Here is a 26,862-nt window from a genome sequence, read left to right as displayed (position 1 = left end):
AAGAAGCCATGGCCCTGCTTTAAACAATGACCCCCCCCCCCCCCATCCCCCTTTAAAACTGAGGTTAGAGCTGCGGTGAACATTTGGGATCTGCTTTGGTAACGGGACAAAATAAATGGCTGGGCTGAGTGGGATGCGGAAGTTGTTTTAAAGCAAGAGGCGGTAAGTGGTGGTGGTGCATCAATGCAAACAGGCAACACCCTCGAGTGGCGCAGCGTGGCATCCTCCTATAAACAACACCACCGCCGTGTCCCCGACATTTACGATTTGTGGTCAGAATGGCAACACAGGCATGATTCTAATCCAAATCCGCATGTTGGCCCTATCGTTATATGGCTAAATCTGCCCGACTTAGTCTCTTATTTTCCCAGATGAAAACACCAGACATTTCATATGGTTGTCAGAGAGCTTTGCTTAAAACAAGTCAAACTTTATGAGAACTTTACACTTGGACAAGGAAGGGAAGGGCGTGGCATCATGGGAAAGCAGCTTAGTGACACTTTGAAACTAGGATGCTGTTCAGGCTACTGTTTAATTTGAGAACAAAAAAACTTCATATTTATTACTGAAGTTGTGAATATGAGCCGTTTCACGCTGATTATGGAGGTTGGAGGAGTTAAGTATTATTATTGGACTTGTAAATCCATGACCAGTACCATTCCAACACCAATAGAGGACGAGCCATCCTATACAGATGGCCTCAAGGACAATTAGCAGTAATGATTGGTTGCCACATAAATGAGGAAAATTCTATTTGCAACTGCACTTGCTGATGATCACACACCAAATGCCTCTGACAATAATATGGATGGTTGCTTTAAACTTCAATGTTAAATGCCAGTAAAATATACAGTACAGTGGAAAAGAACACTTATGAAGTATCACTCTTTCTCCATTATTTAAGATATAAAATAAAGAAAGGTAGAACTTTAAATGTTATACACCACAACACCACATTATCATGAAGAATAAAGAGATGAGACAAATAGCATGGTGATCAAAAATATTATCTCTTCAATCATATCCTTTTCCCCAGATATCTTCATTTCCCCCTCCCTTCTCCGTCAGTTAGTCTGGCAAACAATCCCCTTGTTAGCAAACTGTTAAGACAGCCGCTTGGTACACAAATTGCGCTCGACCAAGCGAATTTGTTTTGCAAGGGTGACCTGTTTAATCATCTCATTTTCTTTGGCGGACATTTATTCATCTGGTTTCCACGGTTACAGAGAACATTAAGGGGCTACAGTAATAAGGCTGGAGAGTCAAACAGGTAATAAAAAAATTAACGCCATTTTCCAGCAGCCGAGGACAGTGGGTGAAATGAATCAAGGGAGAGGGGAGAGAAGCAGCGGGGAGAGCGGGGGGGTGGTGTGTGGGGGGTGAGGGGGTGGGGGACTCCAATATTGTCCAAACAATAAGCCTTAGCGGTTATTTTACTCTGTAGATCAGGTGGTGCTGTTATGGACATGACACTTTGGGCACAGAGCAGGAGAGATAAAGCTTTTAAAGTGGCCCTGCTCCTTTTTTTATTGTCATTTAGCGATTACATATCAGAACAATTAAAAGTTAGCCCGAGATATCTATTAACTTTGCTCTTTTTTATTTCTCCTGTGCTTCAGAAGGAAGATAATTTGCACGCCTGGAAATACAACGTGTCAATAACATGCAACTGACAAAATGACATTTAGATGCCCTAGTGAGAAATACTTCATAGTCCTCCAAAGTTGAATCATGTTCTCTAATATTGTCTTTGGAACTGAGCAACAGCTGACGGAAAGGAAAAAAACATCGGAGAATACAGGGTACATTTCTAACTATTAGAAACATTGACCTACACACCAATTGAGGGAGTCTAACTTCTTGCCAAATATAGAAAATTCCGGCACAATAGGGAGAACAGGTGCTGAGGGCCCATAGAAAGTGACGAAGCCAAAGAGCCGGGGTTGCTGCTGAATGCCAAATAAGGCAGTGAGACACGTTGCACCAAGGCACAAAACAACCTACTGTAATGTGATTTTCTGTCTGATGACTGTCACAGATTCCCTCACAAACTGTCTCCTACATAATATTTCCGTTTTAAGGCAATATTCAGGGCTGTTTTTCCCTCTAATAACAGCCGAACAAGAGAAAACAAGCAACACATTTGATGCATTACTCATTTCTCCACTCCTTCCAAAAGTATTTTTAATTGACAGCAGGGCTTTGGCACTCCTAAAATATGCACAAACGTTCTCAACCTAACCCGTGATCATTTAAATGGTCTGGTTTAACCTGTATTCGGGCATTTTCGACTCCTGCCAACACCTGTCCCCCACCCTTGTGAAAAAACAAACCAAATTGATTTCTTTCTTTGTTTGCTGTCGTGTTACTTGTATATACGTTGTTCAAGGGGTGGCTCCGGTGTGACTGAGGTCGGAGAGGGAAGCACAACTGATGGCAGACGTGCCTCAGGAGAGGGAGGGAAAAGAGATGTCAGCCGACCCAGCCCCACACACACACACACACACACACACACACACACACAGACACACACACAGAAGCGTGGGGTACGCTCCCTAACATCAAACACACACCGCTCACATGTCACAAGGAGCGCACTCCCCTCCTCACCCCTGACTAAGGCAGGAGCCCGGAAAAGCGAACTCTCCTCATACATGCGGGGTGAAATCCCCAACATGGGATACAGAATGGACAGCAGCAAGAGAAGAAAAAGGCTAAGCTGTAGTTATGGGACTGCCAACTGTTCTGCTAACAGCCTCTTAACAGGTGTGGGCTCTAGAACCATGTAATCCTATCAAGTTACAGAGTAAAAAAAACAAAAGGAAAGAAATTCGGCAAACTGGGCTCTTCCCCTCTCTCCCCCTTCTCTCTCCTCTTCGCTATCTTTCTGTGTCTGTTGGCAGTGACAGAAATGAACAGCTGGGCTTCAGATTTATCATGTACAGACAGTAATTATTGCTGGTGCTGCCTGCTACTGACCCAAGTGAATAGAATGTCACATGAAAAAACACACGGCAGAAGGGGGGGACCTGAGGCTGGAAGCAGGGTTGGGGACTGTGTGTGTGTGTGTGTGTGTGTGTGTGTGTGTGTGTGTGTGTGTGTGTGTGTGTGTGTGTGTGTGTGTGTGTGTGTGTGTGTGTGTGTGTGTGTGTGTGTGTGTGAGACACGCAGAAGAGAGAGGAGGGCAGTGTTTGAACGTCACTACGTTCCTGTTTGCAGTCAATTACGAACGAGGAGAGGGGTATTGGTTCTGTAGCTCAGCAGATCAAACATTTTCTTTCTCATGGTATATGTGACGGAAAAAAAGAGAGGTTCCATCCTTTACTTTTATCAAAAATAAAGCCACAGTCAGAACAACAAGCACCAAACTACTGTCAAAGAAAAGGTGAAAGAGAACTGAAACTAAGACATGCACTAAATGCTGAAAAAAAAAAAACAGCGATAAAGACAGATTTGAGACCTACTCTTCTCATGATTTTAGCTTTTGCCTTACTTGTATTTATTTCAGCTAAACTGACTAACAAATATTGATTCATAAAAAAACAAGAAAAAGAACAGCTGTTGGACCACACAAAGTGTTTCCATCATTGTATCAACCTAACCTGACCCGACCTGCTGTATTTGTTCCAGAGATAAGAGGAACAGGAGATAAACTATCAATTTATTATCTTTGTCAATCACTGTCCTTGTCATTAAATAGTTAACCCCGTATCTGCTGCTAACTTTTATACACATTCAGTTGTATGAAAGTTGTGTTCTGTCACATTCCATACCACTAACCTACACACGGACTGGTTTACACCTTAAAGACCCCCCGCCACATTTAAAAGGATTAGTCACCACATTTTGTGCCGGCTTAATCTCTCTTTCAGCTGGCCTAATAAGTGTGCTTCGATAAGCGAAGCATGCAAATTCATTCATGGCCAGTGGAGACCAGGCTTTCAGACAAATGCGCCAAAGTCTTTCACTCTGCTAATTACCTCTTAATTTTCCCCTTTTCCCCTCTTATATAGCATATCAACAACTAGAGATTATTCTTCTCCCTTACTTTGCATGAAATTATAATTTCATATCTGAGATTTGAAAATCGAGTCGGGAAAAAAAAAGTTACCTTCTGTCTTGACTCTGCACACAAGAGTACATGACACGGCATACTCAGCCGTGAGACTTAAAGCCGAGATAAATGAGACAGAAATATGGGGAAAATACCTTTTTCTTTTTTACCCCCAGAAAATAATTTTCTTGAAACTTTTTTCTAATTAATAACATCATTTATAATTCATTGCCATCATTTTTAAGATAGTATAATTAAAAAGGACACTTCACTGTTTACATTTCCCTTATATTTATTTTTAGGAGAGCAGTTTAACAAACATGCATTATCTGTGATAATAAAAACTTGGCCCGTTACATTTTAGATAATAAAGGCAATGAAGACCCAAGGTGCAACCTGTTTATCATTCTGGAATATTTCTTCACCGAGTATTAATTAGGCCATTACTCCAGATTGGTGACGGGGAGCTTTGAGGTTTTAATTAGGTGCTGGCCACTGCATGAGTGCACAGGATTGAAGAAAGGGGGTGGTGATGCCACTTGCCTTGCTCCTGGCCCATATCAAGTAGCCCTGAACACTTTGGCTACTGCGGCAAGATGCATGGCAGCTCACGTGCATCTGGAGTTTATTTGAACGTTTGATCGCTAATGTTTCCTCTTTCTGCTAGAAAAAAAAAGGCCAGTTGGTGTGATTTTGGTATTAAAAGACGGGGGTTAAGGTAATTATGGTGTTGGGTGGCTTGTGTCTGATGACTGGGCACATGCTCAATCAGGACTCAGCTGTCTTTCTGTCTACCCCCCCCCCCCCCCACCCCCCCAACGCATACACACACAAACACACGCACCTCCCTCCCCTTGTCTGCTGTCTATGTTCCCCCTTCTCTCCCCCTGCCACTCTGCTAAAACCAGGCATAACACACACAGCCTCGCGTAACATCAATCAAATACTGAGAGCGGACCATAAAACTACACAAACATATACACTGGCATTAACTACTATATTTGACACTTATTTAATAGTTCTTGTCCGATGTAGGTGTAAAATCAGAAAAATGCATTAAAGGATAGAAAATGAATAGATTTAGCAAGGGAAATTAAAAGAAAGAATTTATTGGTGAGGTGCTGTTTTTTTAAAATATAAATTCAAATGGTGCAATAAAATTTCTCTAACCAAAATATAAAGGCATTTTTCTTTAAACACCAAACTCAAAGAGAGAGATATAAAATGCCACTATATTCAGTTACATATGTGAGTGATAACAGAAATCATATATTTTGGTATCATTTGAACAAGGTATGTAAAAAATAAATCTTGAGAATGTGAGTGTTTTTCCTCGGTTGACAAGGCGATACTAATCACCTCGGTGCTGAGAAGCACTCTTCCCTGACAAGGCTCCTTAGAATACAAGGATCCCCCAGGAGAAATCGGCATGAAAGAGGTTAAAGACAATGACTCGCATTTTTTTCCTCCAAATGTCTCCCTGTTAAATTTATTTCAAAACTCTGTTAATCTGCTGTACACAACATTCCCATTAGCATAGCCCAGCCCCCTAATAAAAATTCCGGCTAGTTTAATTAAAAAATGTAAATTTACTGTCATCCAAGGAGCAGCAGAAATAGGAGTGCAACAGCATATTTTATTGCTTAAGACATCAAATTGATTCAGGTTATTGCTAAATTGTGATAAAAGGTTATTGAGGGCCTTCAGACCTGGGCTTGTTTTTCTCTCTCATTTCATCCTGGTTTTGTGGAAGGCCGTAAAAGATGGAGAGGGCCACAAAGGGTTAATGAGACAACTCAGTGAGGGAGAAGGCAATCAACATTATGACTCATAAGAGGGTAGAAAAACATTTTCCGAGATGACGAAAAGTTTGAAATTAGGGTGTGTTACGATAACAGTTTTGCTTGTTTGTTGTTATTTTAAACTATAATACAGGACACCTTAAATAACCGGACGTAATAAGCAAGCCTTAATGTCTGTCTCTTCAAGCCTGTGGTCACAATGGTCTACTATACAGTCTCACACAGTTTTATTTAATACAAAGATTATCTTTAGATTGGGTTTTATTTTTTTCCATAATACTGCCACATACAAGTTAAAGAGCAACGCCTATGTGGTGCTAAGAGGGCTGAAAGGCAAGATCAGACAACTACAACAAATAAATAATTGTTCCCAGGATTCAAATAAGAAACAGAGAGAGTATATAACTGTAAAATAAGCACATAAAATATAACAGACTTGGTCAAAACCTGCTTGAATGAAGTTTGAATTACCGATTTCTTTTCCTAAAAATATAAAAAAAGACTAAGAAAAAAGAAAAAAGAATTCTCTACGTAAAAATATTTTTCAGAGCATCCTTTCTGTAATTTCAAACATTTTAAAAGTAACAGCCTACTCGAAAATATCCCCACAGCCTTTGTTCACTATTTATATACTGTATGAGTTTACAATACAACCTTTTAAAAAAATAGGGCAGATAAGATTTGATCAAAGTCAAAGGGAACCCATAATATGTCTAAAACGTTTGTTTAGTTATTGAGTAGCTATGTTTATCTGTGATGCAAATAATGAAATACAGAGGAGCTATTAATACATACACACACACACACACACACACACACACACACACACACACAAACACGTATAGAGCGAAGACACCACAGTGCATGCAAAGAGAGAATACACGCATACATACTGTAGAGTACACGCAACCCAAAAATAACTAAATGTGAACATTAAATATGACTAATTTTAAAACACATACTCTTACAAGTAAAGTGGCGAGAAGAGTGATGCTTATGACTATTTGGTGTAAACCAGTTACAACGGGACAAGTTTATCCTCCCAAAAGTACGCAGAGAATGACTGTTGTTGCTTACAATAACAGGTCAAATTAAATTTTAAATTATCTGGCCCACAGTTTGCACGGACATATTGATGATAAGAGCATGAGAACAATCTTATTAAATATTTTAAATAAAAATATTACTTTGTTATAGTTCTGCTGCACATGTAATGCATTAGATGTATCAGACTGTGTCCATTTTTTTATGTAACACACACAAAAGTACTGCATATACACTAATTAGAAGTACCTGGAAAGGTGTTAGCTGTGCTCCTGTTTCCTTTACATGTGTGACAACATGAGCAACACAACAGTTTGTTTGCTTTGTCCCCTTGGCAACAAACCCTTAGGCCATTCAATGCACCCTAATGGCATTGCCAGTGCCTCTGTGAGTAACACCAATACCTGTACTTCTACGGAACCAATAGTGGCGTATTCAAAAACATGTAATTAACTAAAGTGACTAAACAAGCAGGAAAACAGGGACCAAGGGAAAGAAAGGAGTTGTGCTGGTCTTATGTCCTAGGAGAGAAATAGACTCTTACGAGAGGAAATAAAAGTGGCTTTGTGAACTTTCTTCATGTGTACTGCATGTAACATAGTGTCCTGAGTCGTGTGCTGGGGAAATGAGCAATCATATTTGATATTGCAGTCACCTTTGGGCACTGTCGAGCTATAAATAAGGGTGTCGCAACACTATATACGTATGTGCTGGCACATAGTTTAATCATGAACAACTTCCCCTCTCTGTGTATTTAGTCAGAGATAAAGACACACCTCAAACTGTCAGCTAATAAAACATATCTGACAAAGGTAGAAAAGAAAAAGAGTACTCACCATATTCAGGGAAGTCGAAGTTAAATCCTCTCAGACATGTAACTTTCATAATATTACTCAACTCTGTTAGAAAGTCATTCGAATGTTGGTTGGTGGAGGGGGAAATAAAGCGGAAAAGTAACTAGATAAAAAAAAAAGGCTTCCTTCAATCATGCACTAAACTCCTTGACATGTAATCTGTCAATAGTTTGTTGCTGAGATAATGCCGGCTGCCACGAGCGGATTTGATTGGCAGCTTAGGGTCTGGCCCCTCCTTCCTGTGGTTTGACGGGGGGTAGGTGAAAGAATATGGAGCCTCCCCCTTCACTGCGCTCTCTCGCTCTGTCTCCCTCTATCTCTCTCCCTCTGTCGCTCTCTCTCTCTCTGCCTCTCCCGCGCTGCCGTGTCTCTCTCGTTCTCTGCTTTGCCCCCACACACACGCACAGACCAAGCTGTTGGTGATGTTGTCTGAATAGGCTGATAGGAAATTATGGCAGAGGAACCGGAGCAGTTTTTTTCTCCCTCCCTCAGTGGGCTGGCCTTTTCCATCTTTGTGGTCTTCTAGCCTTTCAACTCTCTTGGGGTGGAGCCTCCACTGCCTCTATTCAAATGAAGGGAGCACAACACTTCAAAAAAAAAAGGTTTTGGGCAGGAAGAGATTACACGTTTATTAAAATATACTATACCTTTATTGCGCACAGATATTTGAAGCTCTTGGACTATTCTTTTTGAATAAAATACACCAGGATTTAAACACCATTTCATTAGGTCAACTACAGTATGTGAAAGGATATTTTGACAATTGTGTAAGCGAGTCATCTAACTCTTAAATCATCATTGAATGTCACACATTAAAGGGATGCAGCTGCATACAATGGACATGCTTGTCCTTTTATGTCTCTTGCCAGAAGCATCAAGATTTTTTTAAATATAAAAGATATTACTTCAACATTTTAGCCTGAAGCAAATAACTCTTTCACTTCTCTCACAAAGCAGAGATCCTCTCTATTCCAGTGCCATGTAGTATACTTTCTTTGCCTCTCTCCCTCAGAGCACACTCTTTCTCCTTCCCTCCCTCTGATAAGCTATCAGTTTTCATTGTAATTTCAGGTGAAATGATAAACGACAGCCGTTACCAGGTGACAATGAATTCTTTAGAAGACAAACCCCTTATTTGCCTGGCAGTTTCTTCCACAGAGGCATGCAAAGTGCCTCTGGACCATTTGTACATAATGCCCATATACTTTAAACAGGTCTCTATATCAAGAATGCGGAATTTACAAAGTGACACCAAACAACAAAAAAAGTCTTAACTTTGAACAGTCACTGGGTAGTTGTTGCAGTTGTGTTTTGAATAAAAGTGATGTATAACATGCATTTACTGGTTACAGAAAAGAGGAAATGAACAACTTTATGGCTGTGAACTACAATGCAATAATACATTGTCCTGGCTTCAGATCCAGAGTGCTGTCAGCAAAGTCCAAAGTATGTACATAAAACAGGTTTTGGTTGATTTTGAGATTATGATGACTCATCTCAATTAATAATGGTAAAAAAAAGGTTCCACCCTTGATCTAACATTGTACTGTAAATACTACTTTAGTTTTTGTAAGCCATGATAAAAAAATAGTTTTTAATAACCTCACTTGGCAGCCCGACCTGATGCAAAGGTGTCAGACATTTTGTCAAAGGTCAGTCCTGTTCTTCATCAATCCCATGTTGTACAAACAAACTATTTGGTTGGTGGATTAGTGAGACCTGATAAGGTCTGAGGCCTGGTTCACACCTACATGGGTATTTTTGTAAACAGGGTTTTTCCCAACTTCATTCTAAAAACAAAACCTGTCAACACAAACAGTGTTTAAAAAATAAACTGTCTGTTACCTGTATCTGGCAACCTTTTATATCTTTTGGGGACGTACCAGATTTTCAACTGGTTCCAATATGAAACCATCCATAAGAATCTTAAATGTTCAGGTGACGTAGTATAACAAGCCCCAAAACTCTGCTTAGGGAGGAGGTCGGGGTGGATGGTTGAGTCATACGCATGCTGGACTTTCACACAGGAGGCAGCATTTCTGTCCTGTTCCAATTTGAAAGTGAAACTTAATGACAAAACCAGATGTACTTATTTTAATCCAAACCACCGTCTTCTCCTTTACCTAACAGAGTAGTTCTGATGCCTAAACCAAAGAAGAGACTGTTTACAATGTTAACCACATGTTTAAAGCTGCGACTGTGGAGTGTCAAAAAGTGTATGTATATAACAAGTAGGTTCAGAGACATTGAGATTCAACGTGTCTGTGGTGTGCAGAAATCTATATATAAATGTACAGTATATTGAGTTTCACTAAAAAATGTTCTCAGGTCCCTGATGCTGTAATTCTTGAAATGTTAAAAGTGATGATCTCTTGTGAGCAGCTTAATACCAACCACACCTTAATAATAGTACCGTATATGTATATATATGTAGATCATTTGAATTTCATGTTTAGAAAAAACACCTCAAATTGACATTTCTAGCAGTTTTAAATGATTGTGGTTTAAAATAACATAACGAAAACATCTATTTGGCTGCAACACTGTGATGCTTTGTTCCACAAAGGTACAGCATATCAATAAAAAGAAAATCAAGAACTACTACAGTATCTATAAACTTGATGTTGGGGGAAGTTTTTGTTTGCAGGGTGAATTCTATTCATGTCCACAGGAGGGAGGGTTTGTTGTCCATGCCATACAGCCCTCTGGCCCTTGAGCTGCCATCTTTGGGGCCGAAACCATTACTTTTCAAAAGGAGCTGTGGGGATTTTCGTTTGATGTGGTCTGAGGGTATTGTATGGTGCATGCGGGAGAATGTTGAGGGCAAGGTGGAGTGTGTATGCGTGTGAGTGTGTGTATGCGCATTGACGTGCGTGTGACATGGCAGGGGTACATCAGTCAAAGGGCCGTCGGGGCCAGACGTTTGGCTGCCCCTGACAGTGCACTCCAGGAGGGGCTGGTCTGGTGAAGGGCCCACTCCGAGTCCTCCATTCCCCAGGACAAAAGCTAGGGCCTGGTTGATAGATGTGAATTCAGTGGCTTTTGTGCCCAAAGCCCAGAGACATGCCGAGTGAGAAATCTGACCTTTGCAGAGAGTCAGATTGTGTTTTTGAACCCCTCTTGCTGTCTCTGGCAGTTCGGGGCAAAGAGTGAGTGAGTGAATGGGAGGAGATGGAGTGGGTGCAAGTTGGCGTGGGGTGGAGGCCTGTCCTAACTGGTGGAGTGTACAGGTGGGGGATTACACAGGAGGCATTATAGGCACTTCTACTGCATCTAACTTTAAACACAACAAATTAAAATAGTTTGTGCATTTCAGCACACAATGAATCACGTTTATTCTTGATATTCACTGTCATGTTGTTGTCAAATTGGCAGGAAATTGAATGTGTAAAAGCTTTATCCTGAAGCAGGGACTTTTAAAGTAGTATTCAACAAGGGTTCACCCTAGTGTTATTTAAGGTTGTCTGTGATGTGGGATATTATTCCCTCTCACGTCTGTTTATATTGCGTTATATATTTATTTTTAAGCAGAGAAGGAGCTGAATATTAAACTTACACACAGATACAGCCAGAACAATGATGGTTGCAATACACCACTTCTTGACGATCATCATTTGCATTACTCATGACAATGATTCTTCAGAATCTCATTTGATTTTCATAATTGCTGTATAGCTGTATATACAGCTACATACATACACTGTGAAAATCACATAGCAAAATCTCATTATAGGTACACTCTTGAAAGCAATTAACATGGAGTTTGTATGAGGTATAAGGTATATTTGTATGTCAACGTTCTGCCGTGCCTTTCTTATATTCATGCAGGGTTTATGATATTACATGAATTATGATATAGCATGCATTGGCGGCAATGTGCTGAGAGCCGAGATTTTGTAGATAGAATAGACCTATGTTTTTGAGTCATACATTTTTCTTGACACTGCTTTCATCCCCCGGCCGTAATCATCATATCTCCCCCATTGCTCTCCCGGATGCAGACATCCATAATGCAATCTTCCTAATTTTGATCCCTCGCAATCTGGTTTTTAAAAGGGAGGGGAAAAAAGGGACATATTTCTGAAGGCTTGCTCCGTAATCATTTTAGACAGATAGCCTTTCCCATCGCAGATGAGCAAATATTTGTAAACCAGCTATCTAATGGAAAATTAGAGTGAAATTAGAGTGAAATTCATGACAGTGAAATCCGATTATCTGTAATTCTATTATGCCATCTTAGCCCACACAGCATATTTTTGTAGAGTTTTTTCCATAAATACCTATGCCAGGGGTCCTGCTAATCAAATAAAATTGAAATTCATCTTCCCATTAAATTCAATTAGGCGCAATTTCTAAAGCCTAACAAAGATTTTAATTACTAAATTATAAAATTCTCCCTAGCCAAATTGTGGAGAGAAACAGCACATACCCTGCATCTGAAAAACAAACCCATGAAAGGAAATTGTTGATCAAAAAAGATATCCAGGGGAAAATAACATTAGGGAGAGCACTGGGGCCTTTATTCAGCGAGTCTGGGTGGGGAGTGACGTGTGCCAAGCGTTAGGCTCCTGGGCCGGAGGAAATGAACTTAGCTGAGGTTCTCTCTGTCTCTAAATGTCTGCCCTCAGAGTTATTATGGTGTAATTGACTAATTGACACCTTAATTTCATTTATGGGGCTCCTGTGTTCATAAAGCAACCTCTGGGTGGGGCAGTGGTCTTGAGCGGAAGCAAGGAAGTCAACATCCAGGACAACAGGTAGGGCCTTAGGCCTTCAGTTCTGTGCTCGGCAGATGACGATTATGCATTTGATAATGAAATGGTCAGGAAGAACATACTGACTTAGCAGAGGCTTAAGGAACATCTTACTCATATATTTAAATCCCTCTGATGCATGCTGATGGGTAATAATCATGCAAGTCCAGCCTTACAATCTGTCACTGCAGACACGAATGACCTCCTTCAGGGTCGAAGGAGTTTATTTGTGAGACGCAAGTTAAGTAAGGTTCTTAAATTATTAAATGTGGATTCAAGCATTGGCTTCTTTAACTTCACAGGTGACTGTGGTTGAATATTGTATTGTATCCAGGCTCTATTTCACCCGAGATGTGATTGTAACTGAAACCAGGAATTAACGTTTAGTGGCTGACACACTGCTAATAGGACAGCTCTGAGGTCTCAGGTCAGCCACCAGGTCCATTTCCCAGCCACCCCCTGCTCCTCACCAGTGGGCCACTAAAATAACAGCTCAGCACCCTCTGCAGACTACAAAGCTCCATCTGAAAAGGCACCTGCTGCTGTTATTCACTTTAGCCCCTTTGGCAGCTCACTCTGTCTGTTTAAAGGACACGTAGAAGAGAAAGACTGAATGGGAAATGATGAATTATTTAAGTATGATGTCTAATTGTTTCAAGGCAGACATCTTGTTTCTTGAAGGTAAAGGCTCGGGGATGGCTGTGGGAGTGTATGTGTGGGTTTGTGTGTGTGTGTGTGTGTGTGGGAGGGGGGGGGGGCTTTGTGAAGTGGTCTGTCTACTGTGTAATGCAGGCAGTCTCGTACTTCAAGTGGCTGGGTAAATATGACCAAACTGAAACTTTAATCTGCTTTTTCCACACCCAAGCTGGCTGGGTATTAAAGATAATCTTTTTTGTGTGTCATATGGTTGGAGATATAGATGGAGCTAATTTTTTAGAGACAAATCTGATATTTGTCAACTGGTTGGAAAAAAAACAGGGGATTTTCTCCTAATCCTCCCTTGGATGTGAAGGCGCGTTAACAGCAAAATGCAGATGGTGTTCTGTGCACAGAGAGTACCCAGTACTCAGCGCAGTGCATTAGGAAAAGCACAGCTAGCCTCGCTAGGGCTCAACACAACCTGCAGATAGCAAACTCCCCCCACATTCAATTAACAAGTCACTTGTGAAAGCAGAGGCATATTAGTTTATTCCAAAGCGCAAACTTTGCAAAATACATTTCTTGGTTGTTTCTCTTTACTTTTTGTTTCCTTGCTGACATAACATCCTTACTTCTAGGCTGTGTTCATCAAATATTCAGTTGCAACTCAATTCCAATAAGGAAAAGAAAACAAATTATAAATAAAATGGAGGCATAAATCTTTCAGGATCCTAATTCTAACTTTCCCTTGGAGTGTTTCTGTCTTTATTTTGTCACATTAAGCAGTTTTGCTTTCCGTTCCCACTGCTAGGCGTGGTTGATTTTACACTGGTGAAAAGAGTCCTTTATTCTTCTGCTCTCTTGTTTTGTAACACTGTGTATTTTGTGGTGTCACTTCTTTTATGCACAATTATCACTTGTGTAACTTCTGGTTTTGTTTTTATGAGAGACAGACAACAATAAACCTATGTGATGTTCTTTTTTGGGTTGCAGTAGAACTGTTGTGAGCCTGCACTTCACCCTATCAAGTATAACTACAGTGTGACTTCAACCAATTGCTGCAGTGATGCGAAGCTGTCTCGACTGCTTTATCTTATCCAGTATTTTCTCTGGTCATGTTAGCACCAAAATGCAACATGGCACAGCACTTTGGATACATTCCTAAACTGCTTTGTGGCTCTGCATTACATTTGACATTGCACTGACAGTCATTGTGTTGCCTTACACAGACCTCAGGTCAAATAAATTTAGTACCATGTCCTGGCCTCAAAATGAACAAACAACTCAGAAACCCTACCTGAAGGGGCCATATGGTGCACGCATTGAAATACGACAGACCTTGTTATTGTGTAGATGGGCTTAAGTGTGGGTACTTCTAAACCAATTATTGAATATACAGTATAGCTACTAAGGATTACAGTATGGGACATAGCAGGTTTATGTCAAGAGATGAGGAAAGACGCATTGGGTAGAGTTGGCTTTTTTCTCTACTTATTCTCTCTGTAATAACATAAATGCAATTTCAATTGTAAAAAGAAAAACTTTTCATCCTATTTGCTTCTTAATTAGTTATTTATTTTAAATATTTTTCTCACTACATAAAATAAAATCGAGCCCTACTCCCCTTTCTCCAAAGCCTTACTCTACAACTGCCACCCTGTCAGTCCGTCACCAAGACATATACAATGCTGTTGTCTATGTGAGGAAGTGTTGTCTGCATTTTGAGTTTTGAAAGGTTTAACCACAGTTTTGACTGCTTTCTGCTCGTCATGTCTAAGTTCTGCAAACTCCGATTGACTGAATTTATTTGCCTTCACTTAGTATCTTATGTAGCCACTTCAATGTTAAGAACAATAGCTGTTTATATCCATGCTTTAGGTTCCATAAAAAAAATCATCCAAACCATACAACCAATAGAGTTGTTCCCTATAGCATCATTGGAAATGCCTCTGACACTGCATAAACATATATGGGTTGTAGTGAGTTCCTTTTACAAATGACCTATGGGATATTTTACTATTATAAATAGAGTTATGGGGTTATTTTGGGGAGGAGTAGTCTTTAATAAAAACAGATAAAATCAAACCAGAATTGTATGTATTTACTGGGACGCACAACAGATAAAATACAATGTTATGTATTTACAGGACACATATTTATGAATATAAAAATAGGATCCAAGAAATATTTCACTCACAGATGCAAATGGACTGTTCTCTATTAAATAATATTGGGTTGCAAATGATTTTATCAAGCTGCAGTGTGTCCTTTGTCTGCATTAAAGGTAATATAGCAGTAAGGAAGACTCAACATTTAAATGTAACAGACAAGGAAGCTATTTCAGTCTGCAGTGTGTGTATTTGTTCCGCACAAACTTACTTATATTGATTAGTCCTACTATAGGAAAAAAAAGTTATATATGCACTATGAAATTCAGCATTTTTTTAACCTTCAGCAGTGCTTGTCATTCGCTTGTGAAATAAATATATAAATATACACCAGGAGGAAGAGAAGGGAAAAAAATCACTAAAGCTCTTTTGCTGTAATTGGCTGAATAGCAAGGGCAGCAGAAAATTTACAGGCAGACAACAGTGTGAAGGGGACTCGGTCACAGTGCAAAACTAAGCCCTCAGCACCAGCAAGGGAGTAAGCAAGCCAGAGCAGCAAGCAAGAAAACGTCTAGGTGCCTGTATGGCATATCTTAACTAGCATGAGGCACTTGTGTCTCCCATAGCTTTGGCGGTAAGCTGCAGATCACAGTCCATTTTCTGGACAAGTTAAGTAAATAACCCAAGCAAGCATGCATAAGACAGTGACAGGGAAAGAGAAATCCCCCAAAGTCACAGTGGTGACACTCTACTAAATCCAATCAAACTGAGGAGGGAGAGGGAGAGAGACAGACAGAGGGAGAGAGGCAAGGAGGGTGGAAGATATCCTCTTTGCTGCCAGTGTGTGTCCAACAGCATTGATGCAATAACACCTCATTCAGTGTTTAGCCCTTCTCAAAGGACAGACAGGGATAACACTTTAAATCCTGTGGCTTTATCTCCTGCAGATTTTCCATAAAATGCCAAGCCAGGGAGCCGGGGCCATTTGACTACCATGTAGGTCAGGGCAGATGGGAGGTAGAAAGTGTGGGAGGTGGAGGGAGGGAGACAGAGTTGGGGGAGGATGGGAGTTTTGTAATAGAACTGTTGAAAATACAAAGCAGTAACCACATTAGATCAAATTAAGATCCTGTCTGAATCTGTTGCTGAATAGAGCAAGACTGACAATTCAAACGTTAAGACAGACACACAGCTGCTGAAAAACAAAACAAAAACAAGAATTACCGCCTTGCGGTTGTATGCCTCCGCCAACCAATAAAGTTGTAGTTTACAGCCATGTCCGTCCAGACTTATGTAATATACAGTATGTGTGAAGAAGCAGGAATTTAATAAATGGTATTAAGTTTTTCTTTTGGATGCTTCACACACATCTTCAACCGGGAAGCACAGAAGATCTCTACATTCACCACAATTTCAAGATTAGTGTCACCAATTCAGTTTTTGACCAAATGTCTCCCCTTGTGCTCCTGAGTTATGGCATGAATAATGAAGAGAAAAGTGTTTTTGCAGAACATTATGATGTCATAGTATGGTTGACCTTTGACCTTTTGGATATAAAATGTCATCACTTCATCATTGTATCCTCTTAGACATTTGTGTGAAAGTTTATCATAATTAGCATAGGAGTCCTTGAGTTATGGCCAAAAATGTGTTTTATCACAGTGATCTTGTCCTTGACCTCCAAAATCTAATCATTTCATCCTCATCCTTGAGTCCAAGTGGGCGTTGGTGCCAAATTTGAAGACATGCTGCCATGTTCGTGAGTTTGAAAAGTCTTATATGAATAAGAATATAGCCTACAGTATAGCAACATTCTCCTTCTTACCATAGTCAATCATTAGACAGCTTTGTGTGGCCAATGAACTGAGATTAATATCTTAAGTCTTACAATTTATTATATCTATAAGTATCTATCTCTGTGCAACCAGTCATTGATAATGGAAATTAACAGTGATCGTTGAACACACCTAGACCTGTTATGTAACCCCAGCATACCACTAAATACACCTTTCATGATCTTTGTAAAACACCTGATTTACAATATGATATTATTTTTTGAACACTGTGTGTGAATACGGGGGTGTGCTTAACATTGCCTCAGAGAAACTGCAAGCTCTAGTGCATATTAAACCTACCTTTCAGCAGGTAAATCCTGACCTTATAGCTACAATCCACAAATTCAATGCACTCCACATCTAGCCTCCAGATCTTGGTTTCTATGAAAACATTTTCTGGTGTACTGGTTGATCATTATCCATGACATTTTCAGAGCACAGAGATATGTCAATATTCTGAAGCTCAATGGGCTTGTATAATTGAACTAAGGGCCCTTAGTTTCCATATGCTGAGGGCACACGTTCCCAGTGGAATACCAGTGACGCTTGATGGAATACAAAAGATGGACAGGATTAGGCTTTGTGGCGTTGACTGACCTTGACCTATTTGTTGACCCACATCCACACTCAATCACAATTCTATTTTGATCAATAAAACTCAGGTGAATTTGCCAAAACAACAAACAACAACAAAAACAAATAGTGACTGTACCCTCTCTGAATATCTACATTTTATATCAGCTCTGAACACCACTGGCAAGCTTTGTATAACCTGGCCTCAATCAAACTCAAAGGCACTATCCCTGTGAAAAAAGTATTGATCAAAACTAGCATCTATCCATGCATAAGAGCTTGTTTCAATTGATTTTTCCTGTTTGAGCTGAAAAATATAATAGAGTTGATATGAATTACAGGGTTAGGGTTGTTTTGCTTCAATTCATCAACACAACCCAGATAATGCCTGTCGTTGCCAGGGAGACATGATAAAAGTTTTTGCCTGTTTTTTCAACAATCAATTACTTTAATGGATTTATGCTACACGACAGTATGTACAAGTAAACAAATATTGTAATTAGGTGGTTTATAGCAGATATAAGTTGGTTGTAAATAGTCATAAACATTTCCATGCAAATAAACTACATATAAGCTTGCCACTGTAGAGCAAACAAAGCTTGTATAATATGCTACATGCTGCTTCATATTAACTGGTGTCTAAATGTAGGTAATCTCTACGATGTTACATTTTGATCTATTACATAGTATCATGTGTGGTGGCCTTTTCTGATATAATATGATACATACATGTACTATAATTAGCTGTTAAATATATATATAAATTGTTCAGCAAAAGTTGCAGCCCACTTGTACCCCTCCAAACTATCCCAGTTGTCATGTTATGCTCAAAGATTTACAGTCACTAATTCCCAAGCTCAAGGCTGATCAATGTTATTCTAGTGACACTTCCCCTAAAGCCTTCTGACATAAAGCCTTCATAAGACAGTTATGGGTATTACATTGGTCTTGCAACATAAAGTACTTTTTATGTCTTTACCATCATGTTTAAATAAAATAGCAACAGATTAAACTCAATAGGCCAAAAGGAGACCTGCCTTGTTAACAGGCTATTATTGTACTGTTATCTTTCGAGTGTCTTCTGCAGGTTTTAGGCTTGGGGCCTTAATAGTATTGATGTAGCGGAGGTGCAGTGTTTTATAATATGTAATAATGCATGTTTAAATTTATTTCACCACCCATGTCCAAATTTCCAAACAGGCAATTGTAAAGTGGGTAAAGGGATTAAAGTACTTGCCATGGTAAAGTGAGGGCTTACCTTGCCATTATACTGACCCCTCAACTTAAAACTATCTACGGTTCAGACATAAATGTACCGTAGTTACGGTTATATCACTTTATTGCGATATTTTCAGCTTGCAGTGCTACCACTTGAGTCTCACAAACCTTCCTAAATAAGTTACAATAAAAAAGTTGCAATTCAATGTTGTTCATGATGTTACTATACTCCCAATTCCATTGACATATTGCAGAAGAACAGGGTGTCGTAACTCCGTTTTTGATATTTTGTTGTCAAAAGTTATAAAATATTTGTAGTAAGGTTAGGTCCCCAACAGTTCAAAAGGTTTACTTATCCAGTTTAGTATCTCCACATCTTCGGAACAGATTGTCATGAAATTGTTACACATTTATGCCCCCTCAGAAATAATTGTAATAGCATAGTGAAACCCTGACCTTTTATGTATTGCCACTATCAGGTCAAAATTTTATTTTTTATGATGAATACATGCAAACCTATAAACATTCCCATCAGCTTAAGTCACACTTTGTGTTGAATAAAAAGTAAGCATGGTAACGCACTAAACTACAACTCTAAATAATAGCAAAGTACCATTTATCCCAAGATTGAGAGTACTTCTAGTGGTTGGTTGGTAGTATGTCAAAATGGTGATGTATTAATCACATTTCAGCAATCCTCCGTGGCTAATGATAATGTTATGAGAGTCACCAAGAGCATATTGCCAATGTGGTCTTGGTGAAGAACAAGGGTTCGGATTCAGATGTTACTTTAGTAACTTTTTTCATGACCAGGAATCTGCAAAGCTCCTCCTGAATCTGATGTTTGACTCTCAGCTGGAAACTCCATTCCGGCACATTGGTATTTGCTCTCTCAGGGAGGCTAAACAGTGTGATACCCAATTATTAAAACACACCCTTCAGTTCTAGCATCTCAAGGAAAATCTCAACAGCCCCTGTTGCCTTGCCAATGTTGAGATTTTTGTTTACCTCAATGACCACTTAGAAATAGAAAAGGGTTCCCTAGGTTTTCAGGTCTGCATCTTCTACAGATGGTGTTTGTCATAATCTGGAGTTCCCAAAAGTGTTCTTTCCAACTACTGACCATATGCCTTGACAAGATCAGCATTTCATCCAAGAATAGCCTAGGAAACGCCTCACCGCCCATTCCTGCCAACAGTTTTCCAAAACTTCATCAACACCCAAGTTTCTTGCTTCCACAACTACAGATGCAGAGGGGGCTGTGACTCAGGTAGTAGAGCGGAATGTCCTTTTATCACAAGGTTGTCTGTTTGATCCCCGGCTCCTCCTGCCTACAAATGTGTCCTTGAGCAAAACACTGAACCCCAAGCTTCTCCCGATAAGCAGCCCAGTGCCTTGCATGGCAGCTTCGTGTATGAATGTGTGTGTGAATGAGTGGCAGCTTGTAAGGTGCTTCCTCCGGTAAGGCAGTCCTCTCGCCTCATAATAACATCTTGCTGAATCATAGGGATCTCAAAAAAAAGCTAAGGAAAACTCCAACACATCAATGATCAACATGCCTGGCACCACCTCACTAATCTCTGTCTACTTAGAAATACTGACCCAGTATCATGATGTATTGTACAATTTTGGGCATTTTGTTTTATGATGTTACTAAATTATGGAACTTAAAGTGTGGTGCAATTTTTGATTTATTTTGCAATAAGATATTATAATGTTTTGAAAAGACTGCAAGATCATGCTAATTAATTGCAACTGCCATCGAATAATCGTGTTATTAGTTGAAGTGAAGCTGGTGTTCTTTGAAAGATTTTAATAATTTGCAAAAGTGGCTTAGAAATATTACAAATTTCTCCAAGAATCTGAGCTGGTACATATCCAGTTCCTCATTATTGGTCCATTATCATGGAATCATTTTTCATATCAAGAAAATGTAATATTTAAAATTTAAGACTGATCACGTATGTACTTGTGTAGCAGTCTTTTTTTAAGTCGGTCATTTTCATCAAGACAATAACAGGAACACCATTTTCTAACTTTCACTTTACTTATTGACAAAGTTTCTTAAAGCTCAACAGTCTTCTTCTATCCAGGTCTTTGGACTGAAAATAATATGATGCTCCAGCTTTGAAAGATGTACTTTTCCTAAAGCATTGTTGATTGCCCTGTGTCCATTACTTGGAAGGATTATGATAATATTCCGCATTGTGCTCGGCGTGATGCACAGGAAATTCAATACTCAAAAGGTTAATGCAATCAATTAGGATGACAAAGGAGTAAAGTAAAACCCTCCTGCTCGTGGAAAAAAGAGACAGGAGAGGAGAGGGGGGAAAGGTATTGAAAGCTTGAATGGATCCGCAGAGGGAAAAGAGGCACTTGAAACGACAGAAAAATATCATTTATTTAGCGTGTCTCGTCCAAGACCAACTAAATGAAACACACACAAAGACAGAAAAATGGCTCTTAGATAGTGAATTGTACTACACAGCACTCAACCAGTTGTAATTGAACAATAAAGGAGCAATATTTTAGTTTGAAGGTAATCAGATACCAAAGCAAAGGAAGAAGTGCCCGTTACTAGAGGCTTGAACATCGCTTCATAATGCTCATAATGTTCTATGGACTTTTCTGCCTTTCTGAGTCAAATTTTGTCTCAGCACTCCATTCCCATGTGCATTGTTGCATGGGCTGAATATTAACAACATGACAATTGTGGATGGGAGAGATATCTTTTGTTATTTAGATAGATGTTACAATGCTATACAACACAAAGGAGTCTCATCATTGCAGATAAATGGATAAACTTGGATTGCAGTATTGAGCTCTACAACCATTGTAATATTCCATATTACCTTTTCAGGCTCAGTATGTCAAAATGGTGATGTATTAATCACATTTCAGCAATCCTCCGTGGCTAATGATAATGTTATGAGAGTCTGGGTGGCAATATTTCGCTAACGTCTGCAACGCCTATTTTCTGCCGATAAGTTGTGCAAGGAGAAAAGCCTAAAACCTTGTAATCCACTTAGGTAAGGCAGTAGACTTACCTACTTCTGCAAACACACAACCTCATTAATCTACTGCACCTTCACATTCTTAAAGGCTGCAGAGCTTGAAAAAAATACAGCAGATCCTTCATCGCACTTTGTTTGTACCAAATGAAGATGTTTCACATTTCAAACCATTGCACAAGTCAAAGAATTGTGCATGCACAGGCCCTGATAGATACTCTGTATCCCTAAATCTCACACTTACAGGAGCAAATAACCTCAAAATACAGGACCTCGGTACAGTCTAAAATGTATTATATTATTAACACATCTTCAGCAAGTAAGCTATTTGACATTTTGTTCCTTTGCGGAGTGGTATAAATTAGGAACAGAACAACTTTAAGGATCTGGCTTAAAGCACTGATTTTCTGCCAAGCACTTTGAACTACAGCCTTTTTATTCTACATTTCCCAACTTCCATTCAGTGCTACAATGAACAAATAAATAGGTATGAGCACAACTAGCACAAAAGCTAGGGTTAGGCAGTAACCATGGCTTTATGTTTTGACCGTAAGAATTCCATTTTCTTCAGGGACACAACTGCTGTAATTTGACCTACATCACATTTTTCTGTTTGGGCATTTTTCGGGTCCAGCAGCCACGTCACAGAAACAATGGACCAAAATGGGCTTTGAAGTCAGCCCTGAATGAATACGGCAGGGCTGACACATGAAATGCCCTCACAGCTGGGCTGCCCCCAGTCAAAAGAAAAACAAATACTTTGAATGAGAGGGGGACACGCCGCTCCTGTCTGAGCTTCCTAAGGCCCTGAGCAACCACCGGGAGGTGGGCTTTCACGATATGCCCGTAATGATGGATGGATTGGGAGGAAAGTCTATTCACATGGAGATGTTACATCATAAATATTTACACAGAGCTGCCGTTTCCATGTAGCCTTTACTTGTTTTGACACACTGGAAAAATTTAAAGGACAAACAGTGTAGGGGAGAGAAAAGTGCGGAAAATGAGAAGGTGGCTTCTCGTTTTGGTTATTACACTACATTGGGTGATACAATAATACTAAATTGAGTTTTATGAGTAGTTGCTCTCTAACTCAGTGAGACAAACTGTGGGCTTTATTTACCTTTATCCATGACTGAATAAACTACTGTTTATTAGAGAACCATTGCCCTCCTACACACAAACACTAAAAGCCAACAAAACACAAAACAAAGTGAGTCTGAATTTCAATTATAGATCATTATCAAACCCATATTTCCATGGAGAACTACAAGTAGAAAAGAAAAGAACCATAACAGAGCCCTAAACTACAAAACACATTTTAGCAAAGCATCTCATTACTTTAAAATCTGCTTGATTTTTCACTAAGACCAAAGAGAGGTAAAAGGGAGACACCAATGTTGTTGTCGGTTAGCAGAGCCCTACAAATTTCTGCTCAGCGAACTCAATTAAAAGCATTGAAGTCCCCTGAGATTGTCCCTGGAACCAATGAAAACAAATTTGGCAGTTTAATTTTCTTCCCACTGTCTAAGAGAGGGACTCCGCTCTCTAGCCCAAGTCTGAGGGAGCTGAAAGGAGAGGGGGGATGTCATGCCAGCCCAGTGTTAAAGCCAGTTGGTCTTTATGATTAGTTGTATTAACATATATCAAAAGCCAATTAAACTAACTGTACTCTGTTATGTTGTTGTTATGTGGTTAAACAGGAGGAGACATAAGTTAGTATACGCAGTCTGCAATAGGGTTGAGTCATACTGAACTTTAAAGATGCCTATGTGTGTGTATGTCCACACATTAGGGATATCCGGAATAAAAAATCTTTGAGCTCCGGATATTTGGTAAAAATGAACAGCATGAACTGGGACAGAGTTGGCCAGCCAGCCCTGTGCACATGGCATTTCACGCGGGCGTACACGATGTATCGTGATTAAATGGCCTGAAAACATCACTGCTCGGCTACGGTAAAACCACACAGACCTTTACACACATCCGAATGCTTGGTTATAACGCAACTCCGACAGACATGCTAGTGGTAATTGCTTTGACTACCGCAAATTTCAGCCTGTATGTGTGTCTTTTAGGCCTGACATGGTTGAAACAGGGCAGCTAATATTGGTAGTGAGAGCAACAAGTTAGCCACTCTCCTGCAGCTCTCTGCTGCACACCCAGATCCAGCGTGAAGAGGAAAGGAGAGAAAAGCAACCGTAAATTACAGCAGAACACAGTAAAGGCTCTCACACTGAGCTGAACTGGAAGCACTGCATCGTCTTTAGGTTTAATTCTAGGCATTATTTTTTAAGTATTGTATTATAAAAAAAAAAACATTTATCCAAATACCACAATTGTTAACAGAATAACGAATATTGATACAGTTGAATATTCGAATAGTCGAATAGTCAAATAGTCAAACATTCGACTATTTGGGATCAGCTCTACCAGCCATGCATCTGGTTGTGGGGGGAACTTACATGTATGAGGGGAAATGTTGCTGCACTGAATCTGGTCTGCAGCCCTCATCCTCTTGTTGCTGTTAGTTATTGTATCTTTATGGAAATCTGTGGATAGTGTCATCATCGTGTTGTAGGGAGGTACACTGGGCATGTATCTGGAGCTCTGATTGATGCAAGGAGTGTGTCTGTGTCTGGTGTGTGAGTGACACCACCAGAAACAAAGGAGTGTGGTGTAGCCCTCTGCCTCAATTCACGGCTATGCCACCCCCCGGTGATAGTGAGGGTCTCTGGCTTGACATGAGACAGCCCACGGTGTCACTTCTGAATGTTTAGATCCCTCTTGACTAGGAGGCCAGGGGCAAGGGCTGTTGTATGCATCCTCATGACAGACTCCCACATCAGCATTGTGCTCATACCAGCTAACATCATTAGCACAGAAGGTTTCATCTCAGGGAGAGAGAAAAAAGCAACCCAGTTTCTCCAAGTCACAAGTCATTAGTGTCCTCTCGAGAGTCAAATTGTACAGAGGCAGATTTTTTATCAGCAACAAAAGGTTTTATACTCTTGTTAATTTGGTGGATGTCATCTGTACTTAGATGTCTGTGTCTAATGTCTGTTACAGTAATAAATGCCATATAGTGGAAAAAATGATATTATTTTGTCAAGCTGACAATGTGGGATGTTGCTACAACAATGTCTAGACATAAAGCAGGCATAAAAGAATATCAAGTTATAATTAAGGGAACAGCGTAACAAGATAGATAACAGAACATGACATACATGCTGGAACATTTATAACAAACTGTGGTGTTTAAATACATATATAACTGCCAGTCAAAAACGTTTATATATTATATCAAATTCCAGTTGATGATTTTCCAATTCTGCATTCATCACTGTATTTTTATATTTTTAGTACTACAAAGCTATGCTCAACAGCTGTGTATGTCAGGAAACTGATGAAATTGTTGTTGTTTTTTGTCAAAAGCATCTCATTGCTCTTGTAGTTTGCAGTCGTTGCAGCCTGGCAGGATTTCTAATACTCAGTGTTCGGGGTGCATTTTACACTGTGTGGATCCCTCATAGCAAGAGAAAGAGACAGAAGGAGAGAGAGAGAGAGAGAGAGAGAGAGAGAGAGAGAGAGAGAGAGAGAGAGAGAGAGAGAGAGAGAGAGAGAGAGAGAGAGAGAGGGAGAGAGGGAGAGAAAGAGAGAGAGGGAGAGAGGAGAGAAGAGAGAGCCCTCTTTGGAAAACAGATACATCAGTGTGCCTGTATAGTGAACGACATTGCTGTGAGTTAATCAGTTGGAAAATAAAACGGTGGGATTCTAATAAGTCATTGTCAATTTTTACAACCCCCAGACACATTGATCCGTGGGGATTAATGAAGATGCCTGATATTGTTGTAGATATGAACAGGGGAGATGGTGGGGGACAGTAATCAGTCATGTTGGGGATTTGTCCTACCTCGTTTTCTCTTCCTGGGGAGTCACTCCATACAGGGGCTCACTTCATCTGAGAAGCAGAGCAAAGGAGAAACATTAAAGACCCAGAAACTGATTATTCCAATGTATAACGCATCGCACATACCATGTTCTTGAGAAATCCATACATTTACCCAACTCATCTCATCTGCAGTGGTTGACATAATGTAGCAGGCTTTCAGATGATGCGAAAAGAAAATGTGTACTTTTGTTCACTCCTATCCTTTTGATATACAGTATAAAGGTCCACAGATACCCAGGCCCCACATCACAGCTGGGGAAAAAGGGTTAGCGACCGAGGGAGGGGCAACAAGGAAGCTACAGTTTCTAAAGCCCACGGAAGCATGGGGCGCAGTTGTAGAATACAGTTCACTATGTCTGTGCATATTTCAGCAGTTTTCCCAGTAATAATTTACTAAAAGGTAGTAATCCTAAAATTAGGCATTAAAATAAGTAAAAGCAGCTTCCTACTTCTTAGCTGAGAGTGACTCAACACAGGCTTGCAAAATAAAAATTTGATCACTTTCCAATGAGACCTCAGTAGCAAATTATATGACTAGGATAAAAAGGTTCCTGATTAAATAACACTTCTTCGATAAAGCTTATAACTAAAGGGTCAGAGTAAGTAATGTGAGAGAATACATAGTGCTGGTTTCCTTATCATACTGTGCTAAAATCATATACATGGCTGAAATATAAAGTTGACAATTACAACTATCTTTCTTTTATATGCAGAAAAATGCAGTGTCTTATATGACATCTATTAACCCAGACACAGTATTAAATGAGGACAGAAACTGACTTTGGCAGAACCAGTTGAGTCACTCTTAAATCCTTTCAAAAGTTTCCTAACCTTGAGAGCCCAAGCATCCCCGAAAAAGTAATAATAATTCTAACCTGATCTTCCTACTTATTTTATATCTCCCCTCAGCAACCTAACTTCTTCTCGGCAACAGTGCAGTTATTAATTCATGAGGCACTAATTAGTTCTTTGTTTAATTTTGTGTTAAACAGACTGACCGGAATGATAACGACTCGCG

At 39.7% G+C, this 26,862-nt stretch overlaps 1 protein-coding gene across 5 annotated transcripts in view; it reads right to left on the bottom strand.

Annotated features, from left to right (window-relative positions):
* Positions 1–26,862, bottom strand: part of casz1 (castor zinc finger 1) — a 179,935-nt gene that overhangs the window by 68,867 nt on the left and 84,206 nt on the right. For 3 of the 5 annotated variants that reach the window (XM_083919743.1, XM_083919749.1, XM_083919748.1), the window contains exon 1: positions 7,737–8,071. In XM_083919743.1, coding sequence (XP_083775869.1) covers positions 7,737–7,785 — 49 coding nt within the window. In that variant the 5' untranslated portion in view covers positions 7,786–8,071. Of the gene's footprint in view, positions 1–7,736; positions 8,072–25,805; positions 25,854–26,862 lie in introns of those variants that run through there. The other 2 variants (XM_083919746.1, XM_083919747.1) reach the window with 1 other exon arrangement.

Source organism: Echiichthys vipera (genome assembly GCF_963691815.1).
Source record: "Echiichthys vipera genome assembly, chromosome: 9".
NCBI lineage: Eukaryota > Metazoa > Chordata > Actinopteri > Perciformes > Trachinidae > Echiichthys > Echiichthys vipera.
Note: the sequence above shows the minus strand (reverse complement) of the source record. Positions and strands in the feature narration are given on the sequence as shown.